The sequence below is a fragment of the Podarcis bocagei genome, assembly GCF_964188305.1.
Source record: "Podarcis bocagei genome assembly, chromosome: 1".
Classification (NCBI taxonomy): Eukaryota; Metazoa; Chordata; class Lepidosauria; order Squamata; family Lacertidae; genus Podarcis; species Podarcis bocagei.
This window is the reverse complement of record NC_138125.1, coordinates 116,472,568-116,490,819: the sequence shown is the minus strand read 5'-3', so window position 1 is coordinate 116,490,819 and position 18,252 is coordinate 116,472,568. Positions and strand designations below refer to the sequence as shown.

The following is an 18,252-nucleotide window of genomic DNA, read 5'->3' as shown; positions in this document are numbered from 1 at the left end:
GTTTTAGTTCAGTAATCATCTGTGGGGCCAAATGTTCCCCATACCTGATGTAAAGAAAAGGCTGGATTCAAGGAATTTACTGCTGAAGGGAGCTATTGGACTTCTGTCTTGCTTAAGAGCTTCCTGTAGGTATCTAGTTAGCTAGTGTGAGAACACGTCTAGGTTAGATGGACCTTTGATCTGATCCAGCAAAGCTATTCTTCTGTTCTTATTGACCTATAGATTAATGTTCAGTGTTGATGGAACAGACTCTTCCTGGTTTCTTGCTACCATTTCAAAAGCTACATAAAAGGTAAAGGTAAAGGACCCTTTTACGGTTATATCCAGTCAAAGGCAACTATGGGGTTGCAATGTTCATCTCGCTTTTCAGGCTGAAGGAGCCGGCGTTTGTCCACAGACAGCTTTGCAGGTCATGTGGCCAGCATGACTAAACTGCTTCTGGCGCAACACCGTCATGGAAGCCAGAGCGCACAGAAACACCATTTGCCTTCCCGCCGCAGTGGTACCTATTTATCTACTTGCACTGGTGTGCTTTTCAACTGCTAGCTAGGACAGAGCAATGGGAGCTCACCCCATCACAGGGATTTGAACCACCGACCTTCTGATTGGCAAGCCCAAGAGGCTCAGTGGTTTAGACCACAGTGATACCCATGTCCATAGCAGCTCGTTGTCACCACAGTTATGACTCCATGCTCCTGGCTATTTAACATAGCCTCGAGCGTACCGGTAATTTGGTTGATGCATAGATCCAGAAGTTGTCAATGTATATAGGAAATAGCATGATTCCCCCCCCCCATATAGTATAGGGTGGTGGTTGGTTTTTTTGCAGCTTCCTGCCACATGTAACAACCATCACTGAAGCAAACCTACTCAAACTGGCCTTAAAAATGACTTTCATTGCGAGGACTTCCGGGTTGGCGCGAACAGCTAATGGCGGATTCCCTCCGAGCTCCGGAGGGAATCGGCTCCGCTGGGGACGGGTCTTGCCGCGACGGCGACGCGGAGACCCTCAAAAACCTCAGGCGCGGATGCCTGAGGACCTGGTGACTCGGTGGGCACCTTAAGCGCCCTCCCCGATCCACGAAGAGCCTTTTTAAAGGCTACGGAGAGGATACGGAGAGCGGCGTGGTGCTGGGAGTAGACCGCTATCCCAGCGGAGCGAAGCCGTGTGCCATGGCTGAAGAGCGCTGACTTGTTTCCTTAAATTCGGACCTGAAAAGAAGCAACCCGTGAGTAGATTGGAATTTGGACTTTAAAATAAATTACTTTTGAATTTGATACGACCGGGGGATGTGTCAAAAGGAAGTCCGCACCCCCCCCTCCTGCAGAAGATTTAAAGCAATAGCAGAGAACTAAGCTGGAGAGCCTACCCTTTTGGGGTGAGTTAAAAAGACATTAACTTTCACGATTTGATAAAAGAAGCTCTGAGCTGGAGTGTAAGAGTGGAACTTTAGAAGATTTTCTTTTCGCTGTGTGCAACCCCCCCTCCCGGGCCCGGGAGCGTCCTGCCTCTGAGCCTGCTGAAGAGGAAAGGAGTTTGACAGCTGTCAAAATTGTCAAACGGGTAACTTAAAGTAAAGATCTTCTAACCTAAGATCCCTCTGGATTAAAAGTGATACAATTGAATTAAAGTTGTTGGAAACAAAGAAACTAACGAGGCAGAGGGCTGTTGGAAAAAGATTACTAAGTATCAGATTCCCTCTAGGGGGATTTCTGAGACATTACAATGGCCGTGGATGGAAAGTTACTAGCGGAGCTAGAAAGAACGTTTTATCTTGTTGGAATTTTACAAGAGCAGAGTCTGACTATGAACAAACAGCTTATGACCTTGACTTCTGGAATAAACAGCTCTGCTGAATGTACTGAGGACTTGAATGAGAAAGAATCCACAGCTGAATTGGAAGAGATATCTCAAGAATTGAAGACTAAACAAGGAGAGGAGAAAGTACAGATGGAAAGTACCAACCAGGAAGCTATACTAGTGGAGTATAAACAAGAAGACCTTTGGATCATATGGATTACAAATCTGCGAAAGATGCGAAAGATGAAGGAGGAGGCCCCTAGAGCAATTGGAATACAGGAACTTAAGATAAAGAAGAAATATGATTGGGGCCTCCATTTCGATGATGAAGGGTTTGTGGATCTTTTGCAGCAAGGGTTCTCAAGTTCTCTTGTGGAAAGAAGATTTGGTTTGAATGAGACAGAACTTCGAGATTTACTGACCAACATAAAGGACTACCAACAAGAGCGGCGGAGAGGGACTGAAAGAGACTTGAAGGCCTCGGACGTGAGGAACCCAGGCTAAGAACTATTATTATGGACATGTATTTGAGAAGGGACGGAAACCGGGGATGGGAGGGGGGGGGAAACAGAATTTTAATAACACTCATGACTTTTCGGTTTAATTAATACGTATTTTATCTAATATAAATTGGGAAATCGATGGAAGGGAACCTGAGTCCAACTTAGGAAAGAATCTAAATTTTCTATAAAAAATATTATATTAAGAAGGTGAAGAGGAGAAATAATAACTTGCTGACATAATTATGGAAATTGGGATGCTTGAAGGGGGGTGGGGGGAAGTCAGGGAACTAGGTTATGAAAGTAAGATTTTTGAAATTATGCATGTTTTTGTCTTTGTCTATTTGTGTGTGTTATGTCTTTATAAAATCTGGAAAACTAATAAAAAAAAATTATAAAAAAAAATAAAAATGACTTTCATTGCACTGAGGAGGTCAACACCTACACAAACAATCCTTCAGGCTGACATTATGATGGCAATGAATGTAAGGAATTTATTGGGCTCGCTGGCCGGGATCCCAAGCACCACGCGACTAATTGTACATGCCTACATGGGTTTCAAACAGCGGCCTTCTGTGCAATGTGTCTCTTTAATTCTTCACAGTCTCCAAAAGAGCTTTTATGTTCTCCAGTAGTGAATAAAACACTGTCACTTGTTCTAGATACCAAGTTTTGCTCATCTACACCGCTGCCAGAGACCCTAGGGTAGGGTTGCCATATGTCCAGAATTTCCTGGACATAGCCAGAATACAGCAGTCGGAAGCAGTGTCCAGGCAGAAAATGCTGAAACGCCCAGGGAAATCCAGACATATTGCAACCCATTTCGGTTGCCATAAAAATAGCTCAAAAATTTCTGACTCCCATCAGCCTGCATTGCCAACGTTCAGAGATGATGGGAGTTACAAGCCAACTTTTAGAAGGCAACAGGTTCATCACTCCTGAGCTACATGTTTTGCCGTTTTCTAAACCATGTTCATAGACATGGACGCTACTAAGAACTATTATTGAAACACAGGAAGTAGTAGGTGGCCTCTGGAAATTTTAGTATCTTTACCGAAGTTGCCAAGTGACGTCTGTTTTAAGCCACTCTATCTTCGTCAATAATAATTTTCTTAACAACTTTTGTATTTCACATGTACACTATTTAAGCTTGGAGTGGGGTATGGGTTTTCGTTTTCACTTTTGTTTTTCCACTTGACACTTTTAAGTGTCTTTAATATTTTATGATCAATTACTAATACTTTATCCAATTTTAATCTGTATGATTCTGTACTTTTCTACTTCCCACACTAAAAGAGTAGTGGTACTCGTGTAATGTTTGGGAGGTAGGGTTAATGTTTGCCTTATTCTTTTTTTAGTATTGAAATAGTTGAATAAAAATGCTGTCACACTGCTGAGCTCAGAATTAAGCACATTTAAATCTAGGGTCCGAATATTTTGAAACAATTGCTTTTTTTCCCAATCTAAAAAGAGATTCTGTCCTTTCTATTCATTTTTAAAAAACATGCAATCAAAGTGGAGGAAATGCTAACTTTTCATTTCTTGTTGTATTTGTAAATCCTTTCTAAATATTCCTGCAAAATTAATATAGTTTAAAAGTCAATTTCTATCCTCATTATTTTTTTTAAAAAATGGTTATTTTTTACACCATGGCTGACAAAAAGATGACCCAGACTATTATTCTTTTTAATGCTGCTAAATCTTCATATCACAAACGCAGGTTCCTGGAAACTCAACTGATTTTCAATCATTGCAAAAGCCCTAAATACTTGATTTCCTGATTAAATACACTAGAGCAGAATTCTGATCTAAGCTCAATGAAATCAATTGAGCTTCCTTCCATGTAATTGTGTTTATGAACTGGGTGTTAGCTAGCCAAACATTTATCTCTTCTATTGAACCGTATGTAGCTTTAAGAAGACAGCAGTGTTTGCAATTTATAATAAGGTTATGCATCTTTAATCTATCTCATTTCCTATAAGCAGGCTTTGCAATTTCTACGAAGAGCAGAAAGAAATGCCCATCTGTAAATCAAATGTTTACATATTGCCTCTCTCATGGGTAAAGTATCAAGAGAAACCAATTCTTAATTTAAACGTTCAAGTTACGTGTGCAGTACAGATTGTGAAGGCCATTAGAGCTTCTCAGGGTCTTCAGTCTTGAAAGATTGCCTTTTAACTCCGAGGCCAAGCTGGGGCTTCTCGCTGGGAAAGGAAAGGCTCTTTTCAGTTCTTTATTGTGCCTCAACTTCAGGGATAGTCAGCATCGTGCCCTCCTGATGCTGTAGTCCACAAGTATTCCAAAAGAAGACCCATCAACCTTGTCCTTTGGCCCTGCTGGCTGGGGTTGATGGGATTTGGAAGTCCATCAACATCTGAAGGGCACCACAGCTACCCCTGCTTCATTTGAGGAACCTCAATGCTGAAAGCGGTTGCTAGGGCTGGATTTTGGATGCCATTTGGACCAGAAAGATGAAGATGAAAGCGTGGGTAAAAAAGGGGCTGCAGAATCAGAGGGGATGGCGGCTTTATAACTGGGTGCAGGGTGGAAAAGGTGCGATGAGGAAGCTGGTCTTGTGTGCAAGACCAGATTGCACCTAAGGAGAATTGCCATGATTTGCTTGGTTTGATGGAACGATGGATATTAAATTTTTGCACTTTTATATTAAGGAATATATCTGTCTGTCTCTAGATATAGCTAGATATCTAAACATAGATAAACAGGCAGGCATACACACCTGGCCATGCTGCTTTTCCTTCCCTGCCCTCTGAAATCCACCCCTGGTTCTGGCACACATCCTACTCCTTAAAGTGATATCTATTGATGGATGCCTGATTTATCAAACTCAGGTGAAATATAATGACACAAGTCAAGCAAATTAAGAGCTGCAAAAAGGAAGATCAAGGTACAACTACTAAACAAGGACAGACTTAAAAAAAAACCACAAACCAGTCTGGCTTTTGTTGTTGTACTAAATTTAAATCACAAGACTTCACGTGGTTTCTAATAGACTTGCAACATTTCCACCTGAGACACCGCCATCTCACCAGTTCTGCTGCCACTGGAATGACCCTACTTGCCAACAATGAGTGGGCAACCAGCTTTGCCTCGTGGCTATGGATGTCCAGGGCCATGGGTGCCATGCAGCGTGCATGGCCCTGGCAACGAAATTTGTGTGTGCCCAGACCCTTCATGCAGAATTTTGTGGGTACTCAGGCCCCCAAGGAGTTGGCAGCTATGGTGAGCGATGCTAAGTGCAGGAATGTCCCACCAAAACTCTTCTTTCCTCTCCCTGAAATTCCTCCAATATTTTGTGCTTAAACATAAGAAGTACCTTGCAAGACCAATGGCCTCTCTAGGCCAGCAGCATGTTTGCTGTAGTTGCTAACCACGTGCCTCTTGGGAACCAGCAAGCAGACACAAGGGCAGTAGCCTGCTCCCATTGTCACTCCCAGCCCCCAAATGACCGGTATTCAGAAAAATGCCTCATTGAATTCTGTAGGTAGTGATGCCTTTAATAGCTTTGCCCTCCATGAATTTTCTAATCCCCTTTTAATTCCTTCTAAATTACATACAACAAGCCTTTGGATTTGGATTGGAAGCAGCCTCTCTCTCTTTTGCCTCTCTAGAAAAGCAACTTCTCAGGCTGTAAAAGCATCCCACAAACAATTTGTGATTAACTTTGTAAGCACAGAGCTCACTGGAGGAGAGCAGATGTAGGTGTCAATCAGGTAGGAATCAGCCAACATTAAATATAGATAGGGAATAAAATTGTTTTGCATTTTAATGAGAACCTACCGAAGTCACTCTTCCCAAACCGACACAAGTATTCTTCAGATCCACCTCCAAATTTTGCGACATAGTCAACCCCGCCTCCCCCCAATGCATATCTTGGGGAGATGCAAAGAGGAATGTGTGCATTCCTGAAAATGATTTTGAATTCCTACAAAAATGCATTATATTAGGGGAAACGGCTGGCAAAAATATTAGTCAAAGTTGCATGCAAAAAATAATAATTATGCATTTCTCAGAGTGGTTTAACAGTGAGTCCCTCTTCTCAGGGAATTCTGGGAATTGTAGTTCTGTGAGGTAAGTAGGGGCCTCTAAACAACTCTCAGCACCCTTAACAAACTATAGGGTTCTTTGGTGGAAGCCGTGACTATTTAATGTGGTACAGTGCAGCTGGGGTCTGAGAGAAACTGAAATGAACAGATTTCCCCATCCCTAGCATTTAAGCAGACTAGAATAGAAACACAGGAAGCTGGTAAAGCGATAGAAGGTACTTTTTATCATATGCGGTGGTTGTGTAAGATAATTAAAGCTTTCTGGGAGATGTATAATGAATTGGAAAAAAAAAATGTTGAAAATAACTTTTGTTAAAAAACCAGAAGCTCTTCTTTTAGGAATTTTAGGTACCGACATACCAAAGGAACAGAAAATGCTTTTTATGTATACGACAACAGTCGTACGGATGCTACTAGCCCAGAGATGGAAAGAAGAGTCCCTACCAGAGAGGAATGGCAAACTAAGCTGATGGACTACGCTGAAATGGCAAAGCTGACTGGAAAGCTCAGGAACCAAGAGGACAACAACTTTTTTTTAAAAAAAATAATATTTATTAAAGTTTTAAAAGTTACAGAAAGAAAAAGCAGAAAACACCTTTTTAGACATAAACAATACAACACACCACAATAAAGAAAAAATAAAAAATAAAAAAGAGAGAAAAAACAAGAAAAAATAAAATCCATTAACAAAGCAAAAAAGAAAAATACAACACATCTTCCCATAACTTATCTTTCATTAGCTTATTTCCTTGACCTCCTCACACCTCCCTTTTTTGTATTCTAGTTCAATTATCTGTTTCAGCAAATCCTTTCCATCTTTTCAAATTTTTGTCCTCTAATTTATCTTAATATAATGTAACTTTACTTTCCCTCCTTTCACCAATTAACAGTCAGTTTTTCCCCAGAGGACAACAACTTTTTAAAAGAATGGGGAAAATTTATAATTTAATTGGGAGACCACTGTAAGCAGAGGAAAACATTAGCAGGATTTTAATATTACTTGTAATGTAACAGGTACTATAGATAATATGGCTGAATATAAAATACAGATTATGAAATAATATGCAGGTGAAATGTTCACATTAGGACCCATGGAAGGGATGGGGGAAAGTCACAAGTTTCAGAGAATTCTCTTTATATGGATATGTATTTGGTATTGTTATAAACTTATGTTTGTAAAATCAAATAAAAATGATTTTTTTAAAAAAATCATTGAAGCATATTGAACTTTCAGCAGTGGGGGAGTCTATCATTTTGCCATTTTCTAACCACCTTCCTTGCTATCTCAAAGGAAGCGGTGAGTATTTCTGAAGAAATAACCCGTTGTGAAGTGATGTTGATGGGGCACTTGTGTGCGTGTTGAGTGGGAGAACAGATGCAGGAGCGGGTTTTGGACACCAGTAAGCAATATGGGTGCAAGGAGACTAGGGTGTTACTGCACCCTAGTGACACATTGTCAAGAGGCAAGTGGATGGATTGTGACCTGGTGTCTCTGATCAGAGTACCCACCTTTAAATGACAGCTGAAACAACAACAACAAAAGCAATGCAATGCAAACAACAGCTTATGTTCCTGCAAGGCCGGGGCTCTATCCATTTCTATTACTTGAGGTTCAGCAACAACCTCCTCCTTTGTCTTCTGAACAACTTGCCCTGTCAAAGCAGATTCCTGGGTTGGTTCCTGAGTGGTTTCTATATAGGTATTCACTGTTTGTCCAAAATTGCTAACTGCAACAGTCATCAAATCCATCTTCTCATGTAGTTGTTCCAGTAAAGCGCTTGTCTTGCAAAAAGCAAGCACTAAGGCTTCCTCTGGGCACATTATTGTTCAAGGTCAATGTCTGGTTCTCACGATCTTTAATCTCTACAGCTGTAGAATTCCCCAGATCAACTCCAGCAACAGTTTCACAAGCTCCCTCTAGAGGAAACAATTTCTGTTTGTATGCGTCTTTTTGAAAGCAGATCCAGCAACAAAATTACTTTCGTTTTTCAAATATTTTGTTCCTTTTAAATGCAAAAGGAAACATTGGAATCAATATGTTTCTCTTTTTTAACTATTTGTCAAGAAACGTTTTATTCACAGTCAATGAACTTCCCCAAAGCGTCTGTCTCTGACACCCCGTTCCCAGGTTCAAGACGGTAGAAATTTATCTTTCTTTACTCTCTCTCCTGCAGGCTTAAACAATCTAAGATTTCCCCCCTCTTCTCCTGCTTCCAAGGGGGGTTTGGTAGTTTTAGCTGATGGAGATTTAGTCCTTTACAAACGACTTTCCAGACTTTAGCTTGCAATGTCTTTGCTTCAATCTATTTACAGCATCAACACTTTGAATTGTGCTCAGAAACGTACTGGAAGCCAATGTGGGTCTTTCAGGACTGGTGTTATATGGTCTCGGCGGCCACTCCCAGTCACCAGTCTAGCTACCACAAAGGTCCTGGGCTGCTGAGATGATAAGACCCCCCCCCTCAGACTCACTGATGTGGTCCAAAGGAAAGCAGAGCAATAAGTTTGACACCAGCTTGGCTGCAGGAGTTGCTGGAAGGAGGTGTACAAGGCACCATCTCACCATCTTAGGGATTTGTGTAGGGTTTACTCCTTAGCCTTTTCCTCTCCCAAAGATATCCTGCAAGACAGCAGAGGTTTAGGATCACAGTTCTCCTAGATAGGCTACCTTCCCAGGTTGAGGAGCCCCATCTATATATAAAGGTAAAGGGACTCCTGACTGTTAGGTCCAGTCATGGACGACTCTGGGGTTGCTTTCATCCTTTGGGCAATACCATTGCCCATATATTGGCAGAGAAGGTAAAGATAAAGGGACCCTGACCATTAGGTCTAGTCGTGACCGACTCTGGGATTGCGACGCTCATCTCGTTTTACTGGCTGAGGGAGCCGGCATACAGCTTCCGGGTCATGTGGCCAGCATGCCTAAGCCACTTCTGGTGAACCACAGCAGCGCACGGAAATGCTGTTTACCTTCCCACCGAAGCGGTACCTATTTATCTACTTGCACTTCGTGTTTTTGAACTGCTAGGTTGGCAGGAGCAGGGACTAAGTAACGGGAGATCACCCCGTCGTGGGGTTTCGAACCGCCGACCTTCTGATTGGCAAGCCCTAGGCTCTGTGGTTTAACCCACAGCGCCACCTGCATCCCTATCTATATATAAAAGTAGGGAAATAACCAAAAAGACATCTCTGGTCAAAAATTTTCTTCGTTGCTCTGTAGTTTGGGAACTGGAATTCAGAGGTGCAAGCAGTAAAATTCAGTCCAGAAGAACTGGCAGTCCAACTAGGTGAGGAAATGTTCTGTGAACACTTCTAAGGGGGCCAGCTGACTACACCCCACCTGCTCCCAGGGTCGGCCACCTCCACACCTCCGACCTGAAAACATCCTGATCTCTGTGCCTATCAATAATTCACGAGCCATCAGCAAGACTCCGAAGGGCGCTTACCCGGCACTTTGGTGCAGCCAGCTAGTAATGTACAGCGGAGAGATCCTCTCTTTCAAATCCCAGGGCACCAGGCCAAGCCAGGCTAGTATTGCATTTTCAATTAGCTTCTGAGTGAAGGCTTGGCATATGCAGAAGGGAATCGGTGCACAATTAGCTTATTGTTCCTTCCAGCTCCGTGCGGCGAAGATTTGAAGGGCCGGAGGAGGAATACAGTAGTGGCTCCAGCCAGAAGCATTGCCGTGGATGTGGAATCGGGGAGTTTCTCAGCCCAGGCAGCTCTGCTTGCTAACTCGGGGAATTAACTGCTGTTATTAAGGACTGCTTGGCACAGCTTCAGGGAGCGTGCCAGAGGATAATCGCGGGAACAACTGTCTGCTTCTCCTCTCAGGCAGTTCGGGGCTCTTTTCTCTCCTGCATCCTGATTGCTGCCATGGAGCCAAACAGCCCCAAAAAGATACAGTTTGCTGTGCCGTTATTTCAGAGTCAAATAGACCCTGAAGCAGCTGAACAGGTAAGCTAGTTTCATCTTCTCTCCCTGTCTGGGTGGCAGGGGAAGGGGCTGAGAGGGCGTTGCTGGCAGATCAGAAAATGTAACTGCGACTTAGCTTCAGCTAGGGAATTCCACAAAGTGTCCCAAGCACTGACAGGACGGAGGAGGGTTTGTCCTTTTGGATGTTCCGGGTGACATTCACACCCATTTTTTCGGAGCAAACATTTGCTGTCTTCATTCCTTAAGAACAGATGCTTTCCAGTAGCAATAGTGTGCCTTTTATCAGTGTTTCTATGTCACTAGATAGACAGATGGATAGATGGATGGACGGACAGGTGGAATTGCTTAAAATGGTATCTATCTCTGTTAAACAAACATAGCTGGGTGGATGTTGAAATAGAGAGATGTCAACAGATCACGTAGAAAGCTATTCAAGTAAGGAAGTTGAAAGGCTTTTTAAAAAGATGTTGGGGTCTCTTCAATCTTGACAAAACAAGGCTTAAAAAAACCTAACTCCTACTTTAAATACAACTCTCTCTGAGTGTGTGTTCATTAGTGTATACACACACACTTAAAATACTTATGGTAGATATATGCAGTGCTTTCTTCCTGGGGACACACAGGGGTACGCATACCCCTACATATTTTGTGAACCTAGGCTTGGCCTCATTGAGGGACAATATTTCAATATGAGCAGGAAAATGAGAGTACCCCATAAGATTTATTTATTTTGTATAGAGAAAAGCACTGGGTATATGCACGTGCGTACATGTGCAGAGGGAACAGGCGAGGATTTACTTATATTTTGGAATACATCATTCTAGTAAGCTGTTCTCTGAGCTGACCTTTGGCCCAGTGTAACGATGCAAAACATTAGAAAATAAAGAAATAGTGAATTGAATTGACAGTTTGATGAAGTTCATCTCTCTGGCTGCTTAGCGTGCGCTGTCTCCTCATCACTGGCAAAAACATTATCAAAAGCAAGACCTTCCAAAAAATACAATGTAGCTTTTCATGATCATGACTAATGTATAACATTGAGAATATTATATTGTGCTGAAGGTGAAAATCTGAAGTCATTATCTGAGTGACATTTCCCATTGAATCAACGTGGGTCATGGCTGCTACAGATAAAGGATTGTGCCCTTCATTTAATTCCATTAACAAATGTTAAATATCTCATCCCGTGATTGCTTGATTTATCTCACTGTTTCTGGACAAGGATATTTCTAGAACCTAGGCAATATACTACTGCGCCATCTCCCTGTGCTGTACACATCCCATATAGCAGAAGTGGGAAAATTTTTCCTACTGACCCATGGGAAAATATATTTGGTGGCTGTAAGCAACGTTGGGTGGAGCCAAAAGCCAAAAATCAGTGATGGCAGGATTTTATATAGTGCATTCTCTCTTTGCCACCCCACCACTATGTGTGTGCTTACTATTCATCCATCTTTGCAGGCTGCAGGCAAGAAAGTAGGCCAAGGGCCCGAGTTTCCTCTAAAGCAGGATTTCTCAAACTTGGGTCTCCACCTGTTTTTGAACTACAACTCCCATCATCCCCACTGGTCTTGCTAGCTAAGGATGATGGGAGATGTAGTCCCAAAACAGCTGGAGACCCAAGTTTGGGAAACCCTGCTGTAAAACATCACCAAATGGTCTCTGATAGCAGAAGAGATGATGAAATAAAGCACTATCTTCATTATCTACCAATAGCCTTTCTCCAGTGGCAAAGGAATGCTGAAGATAAGAAGCCAGGCGGATGCTAGTGGAACAGCATGCTGGTTCCCTGTTCCAGTGTCATTGCAGGCTGGAATCCCAAGTTGCAAGGGATTCATCCTTGACCAGTAGAATTCTGACATCACCACCACCACCCCCGGCCACCTTTTAAAAAACTCTGGACCTCCAATGCCAGGATCGCAAACTGCTTTTGAAACATCCCTCCGTATCAAAAGCAGTTTGTCACACAGGATGAGGGACGAAGAAAAGTCTGATACACCTTCTTGTTCCCGCTCCCTGTTGTGCTCATGGAACAGGCTTTTAAAATCTTCACATCGCATTTCTGTGTGCCAAATCCCTATCATTGTATTCTGTTTCCAGGGATAAGCTCCAAGTACACATCTTGTCCCATTATATAAAAGCTTTAGGTCATTCAATATAAAATAAAATATTTCAACATTTTCAATGTTTGGGTTTGTGGAACAAACATTATGGCATATCCTCCAACATTTCTCTGATGAAAATAGAGACATCCTATTCCATCATCATCATCATCATCATCATACCTTGCCCATCTGACTGGGTTGCCCCAGCCACTCTGGGCTGCTTCCAACATATATAAAAACATAATAAAACATTAAACATTAAATAAACTTCCTTATACAGGGCTGCCTTCAGATGTCTTCTAAAGGTTGTGTCATTACTTATCTCCTTGACTCGGACATTGCATAACTCCATACCCTCCAACATTTCTCCGATGAAAGTAGGGACGTCCTAAGGAAAGGTGGAACATTCTGGGATCAAATCAGAAACTGGGACTGCTTCTGTAAATCCAGGACTGTCCCTGGAAAATAGGGACACTTGGAAGGTCTGTTATCATTAGGCTGAGATTTAATGGACAGGCCTGACTCAAGCCTTGTTGTTCCATAGGTGAGGCAGTAGCACAAACTGAAAGTGCACCTTAGGATTTCCTGAGGATTCTGGGGTGCACACTTGGGATGAGGAACTGGCTGTGCTGGAAGCAGCACAAGACTCCAGATTTTCATCTGCTTCCAGAGATCCTTGACCTATATCCTTTTTGATTAAAGCAGCCTGGTCATCGGACCATGCCCAATCCAGCCTAATGAAGCAAATGGAAAAAGGCATAAAGAGGGGAAAACTTAGCAATTTGCTGGTAACTGCATCAATGCAAATTCAAATGGGCGTATTAGCTTTTGGAAATGGAAAGAATGACCAGACATGGGAAGTGCTCTATTTTTGATCATCTGCAACCCAATAGTTTGAATGATTTTTGGCTTCCCTATGTTAGGTACAAATAGTCTGGCAGTTTGTGCTAGTATTCTAGATTGAGGGATGTGGCCATCATTTAATAAATCTGCTTGCACCTATATTTTCCGCAGATCAGGAAAAGAAGGCCCACGCCAGCATCATTAGTAATTATGACTGATTCGCCTCCTGGTAAGTGAATCCTGCAGCTTCTAAGTCCTGGGGCATTAGCACAATATGACTATATTGAATAATTCTATTGGGCGAGGGGGTGGGCGTTAGAAACTGAAAAACAATTACAGCACTATGGCAAACTACGGGCTCAAGATGAGCTCACCAAGGGGGCATGAAAAGCAGCACCTGTCTTGTGCTTCTCCACTCCACTGCTTGTGGACACCAGAGGGAAATCGACTCTGAGGTCCTACATAGGGCTGGTTCCAGGGAGGTGCAAAGTTGGGCATTTTCCAGAACCTGCAGAGGACCTACATAACAATGCCACCATGTCCACTTTGCACAGAGTACCTAAGAAGATCTTGGTTTCCATGTGCAGATTCTACAAGGTTGGAAGGACGCACTGAGGGGGCCTTGCCTGAGGGCTCTCCAAATCCCGATCCTATGGGCATTTTTGCAGAGGAGTCACACAATGCAATGTGTTTGCTCCAAGTGGGGACAGGCTTGTCCATGGATCCTAGCCTGGCACCTGAACATCAGGGGAGCAGTCTTGCCAGGCTCTTTCCATCGTATGAAGAGGACTCAAAAGCATCAACAGCTGCAGAAGACTAACACATGGCAACATGGAACTGCAGAATTGGAAAGGACCCAAAGGAATCCAACTCCCTGGAATGCATGTCTCCTAACAAGGGCCGAGAGAGACATGTATGAATTCAACCTGTTCCGCTGTTACTTAGATTAGCTAGCTAACCTGTTACTTTGATTTGCACTTCATCTTTCGACACAATTTAGGGTGCTGGTGGTGCCCTATAAAAAGTCTTGCATGGCTTGGGATCTCACACCTTCAAGGCTGCCTTGCTCCATGTGACCACTCAGTTCCTGACGCTTACAGCAGGGAAGGACAGGTAATAGCTAGCAACTGAGGCTCAAAACCATGGAAGCCCTAGATCAGGGGTAGCAAACCATGGGGTCATGCAGATGATTTGGGTTGTAACTCCCATCAGCCTCAGGCAGTATTGTCAATGGTCAGGAAGTTGTGTGATAGGCCTTGTAGTCCAAAACATCTGTAAGAGGGTGCTACATTGGCTACCAATGGGATAGAGGAGCTGGCTCTTTTTACCAAACTTCCAGAGAGGAAGTCAAACTATCCACTTTCATCCTGTCTTTAGCCAAACTCTTGTCCACCACCACTCCTGCTTTTTTTGCTCTTGGTTTTTTTTTTACATTATTTCATGTAAGGATTACAACTGGAGAATGTATGTGAAGCATTTCAAATGCTATTCAGATGCTGCACTTTAAGAAGGATGATGGTACAAGTGAGACCTGCAAGGAGCTGTTGTCGTGTAGAGGGTTCCCCTTCTGGGTTCTAGCCAGTCAGCCAGCCTGCCTGCCAGCCATGCCCTTTTCCAAGGTACTCCATTCCAATCTCACTCACCCCTAAAGTTGAAAAATAACAGTAATGACGGAATACTGCAGCTCATTTCAAAAATGCCCACCTACAGATGAAGCCCTGAAAACATTGCTGGAGCATATGATGAAGTATCACATATCTAAAGATGAACAAATGAGACTTTACAAAACAAACAGGCTCATGCTTCAGGGCATTCTAGCTTTCTATTTGGGAGTTTGATGTCTGCATCTGCTGATAGCTCTGCCTGAAGCTATAATGTAGAGTGGCCTTTAATGTGTTACTGCATGGCAGTTTCCATCTGTGGCACGCAGCAGCTTGTGGACAATCCAAATTTAGTTTCTCACACTGTTAATGGGCGCTCAAAGTAATGCCATCGACAGGTTTCCCAATCAATGTCCACCACTGACCATTTAAAAGCCATTTGAAAAGTACCCACCCCCTCTCTGTTACTGATGCTCCTTTTCCATTTTCTGTAAAAGCATTGCAGCATTTCATATCCATTAAGCAATATTAGACTACAGAGGGGTTCCTCCCCACCCCGCCCAGTTGTTCTTGCATAGGCAGTAAGCAATGTTTCATATTAGGTGAACAACAAAACAACAGGGCATTTTAATTGTCTTCACTTCGAAACAAATGGTCTTCATTTGCCAGAAGAAATCATATTTATACAAGTGAGGCTGCTTCTCTGCTTTAACAGGGTGGTGATATGAAGAGAGAGAGAGAGAAAGGGTGCACAGCTGCATTGGTCTGCACACAACTCAGTATGCAACCACATTGCCCTGAGTGGTGGCTGATTCCCCCAAGATGCCCTGCTTAATGCATACACATCAGCCAGATAGGACATAAATTCTCAGATGCATAAACTCTGCTCACATGAGTGGTGTACTCGCATGACATCAGACCAAGTAATGTGAGATTGCATCTTGCTCTTCGCCAAAGTGGAAGACTGCAATTTTTGAAATCGCCCAGTTTATGTATGGAAGAGAAGAGGAGTTTGTGAGGTTGTGCCTTCAACATTACAGCAGAAGTTTGTTCTGATCAACTCAGGTTCAGAACAATGACCGACGTGACTCATTTGGACCATGAGTTCTGATGGAAAGTGCTCTCTGGTTTTTGCCAATTCTTTCTCTCAAGTATTTACGCCCCCCCCCCAGCAAATATTTCCAGAAGCATTTTGCCTTCCATCTATGTGCCCTATCCCTTCTGAGAATTTTTGAAGTGTGCACATGTGTAGGGGATTCCCAGTGAGCTCTGAAAAACTGCTGGGGAGCCATACAACTTTAGGGCCATCTAAAGCAAAGTTTTCCTGTAGGAGGAGTGGATGGGGCTCTGCTTCTCTGTTTGTCTGGAAGGAGGATAGAAGCAGAGGTGCAAGCAGGATATCACATTTGACCCTCTCTTCCCTTCCAGCAGAAGCTCTGCCACCCTACCAGACCGCACATGCTCTGTTAAATGTTTGGATTTGGGGAGTTGTGTCCAGAGGCACTTCATTCATCCCAAGAGTAATAGGAATCTAATATTCTTGACATCATCATCAGCAAGCAAGCCTCTTCTAAGGCTGCATGGAAAGCAGAACAGTTGCCCCCAGCTAAATAATCTTTTATCTAATGGCAGTTTCTCAGAAGTGATCAGAGCAGCCTGCCTGATTTCCTCCACCTTTGCTTCCAAGGAGTCACCAAACATCAGAGCGCACTAAATGATTTAGAGACCGACAGTGAATTTGGCTTCGAGAAATGTGCTCAGTGTGCTGGCGAAACATTGATTGGAAAGTTTCCCTCTGCACTTTAAAAATGGCTAAATGACAAGGCATGATGGGCCCACTAATTTGCCATGGAATATGCAATCAGCTGTGGCGCTTTCTTAGTGGAAATATTTATAGGAGGGAATGAGTGTAAAGAAAGAGTTAAATATTCAGGGGGAAAGCATCAGCAGTGATGCTGCCCATATCAGAACTTTGCAATTGGTGGCTTCCCTTCCCCGCAAAAGTGGGGAAGGGAGGCTTCCTCCAGAAGACCTATTTATTGAGCATTCATCCTCATTTGTTTGTGCAAACCTTAGTGGTGGTCACACTATGTGTCATCTTTATTGAGCATTCAGTTTGATTAGTTTGAGGGGAACTTATATGGCCATGACCATTCTTCCAGCATTCATTCTGATTTGCTTGCTGGTGTTTGCATGTCTTTTCTCCCAGATTTGAGAACAAGGTCACACAAAGTTACTAGCCTCCCTTGAATTTTATTAGCCTGCTGCTGAGGCCTGGCAGAAGAGTTGCATTTCTAGGATCATAGGAAGCTGCCTTGTACTGTGTCAGACCATTATTACATCCAGCTCAATATTGTGCCTATTGACTACCAGCTGTCCAGGGTTTCAGACAAGGGATACATTCGCAGTACTACCTAGGGATGTTGAGAATTGAACCAGGGACCTCCTGCATGCAAAGCAGATGCGCTACCATTAAGCTATGGCCCATTCCTTTCTATGGTGGAAGGGGGCTTTCTTCCTTTAGCAGTCCACTTCATTTCTATGATGGGCGCAGAGGAAAGATGGGGGGAACTAGGTTCCCACTGGAAGACAACAGTGGAGCAACATTTGATCTCCCCTTTCCCCTGCAACCCCTAGCACCTTCCATGTTGTCCTGGAGGGCCCACCAACCTTCTGGAGAACATTGCTGATGGGCAGCGGGGCTGCAGGGACAAGGGGAAAATGCCACCTCCCCTTCGGCTTCTGGAGCATTCCAACAGAACTTTGCTCATGGGACACTTTGGCCATTGGAGCTTTAGTTAGCCTCTAACAGTGCTATCTGAATCATGTCTACTCAAAAGTCAGCCCTGTTGAATTCAATGGGACTTTACTCCTAGGTACACATGGGGGTTAGGAATGCAGCCTATACCACAATGTTAAGAGTGAGGTTGCCACAGTGAAAAAATAAGTGCCCAAGCCTCCCTGTGTAAGAGAGACAAATCATTTAAAAAGGGATGGTTTCCATCTAGCAATGCTTATTCCGTTTCCAGGGACAAGGAAAGACCAGGACTCCTTGATCCCACAGGAAACTATTTGTTCGTCCCCTCCCTGCTCCAAGGAATGGAATTTCAAAAATAGCACCTAAGACAATTCCAAGAAATCCCAAAGATCAGCTGTCTGAAATATAACAGGTGGTTTCTGGATATCCCCTTGGTTCTTCCCCAAAATATTATTTCCATTGTTAGGAAAGTTTTTTCTGTGCTGAAGCAAATTTTTATCGAGAACAGATGTGGAAGAAGCATTGCAACACAGGCAGAGTTTATGACTAATCTGTTTGTGTTGACACTTTTTTCTAAGGCTCACTATATGGCAATCTTAGAAATAAGCACAAGGAAGATGTTCTTTCTGGAATGTTAAGAACAC

At 43.1% G+C, this 18,252-nt stretch overlaps 1 protein-coding gene across 2 annotated transcripts in view; it reads left to right on the top strand.

The window, feature by feature from the left end:
* Nucleotides 1-9,803: 9,803 nt before the first annotated feature.
* Nucleotides 9,804-18,252, top strand: part of PPP1R1C (protein phosphatase 1 regulatory inhibitor subunit 1C) — a 37,240-nt gene continuing 28,791 nt past the window's right edge. Inside the window, exons 1-2 of one of the 2 annotated variants that reach the window (XM_081184153.1) lie at nucleotides 9,804-10,322; nucleotides 13,421-13,478. In XM_081184153.1, the coding sequence (XP_081040279.1) occupies nucleotides 10,242-10,322; nucleotides 13,421-13,478 (139 nt within the window). In that variant the 5' untranslated portion in view covers nucleotides 9,804-10,241. The remainder of the gene's footprint in view (nucleotides 10,323-13,420; nucleotides 13,479-18,252) is intronic. The other variant, XM_081184152.1, reaches the window with a different exon arrangement.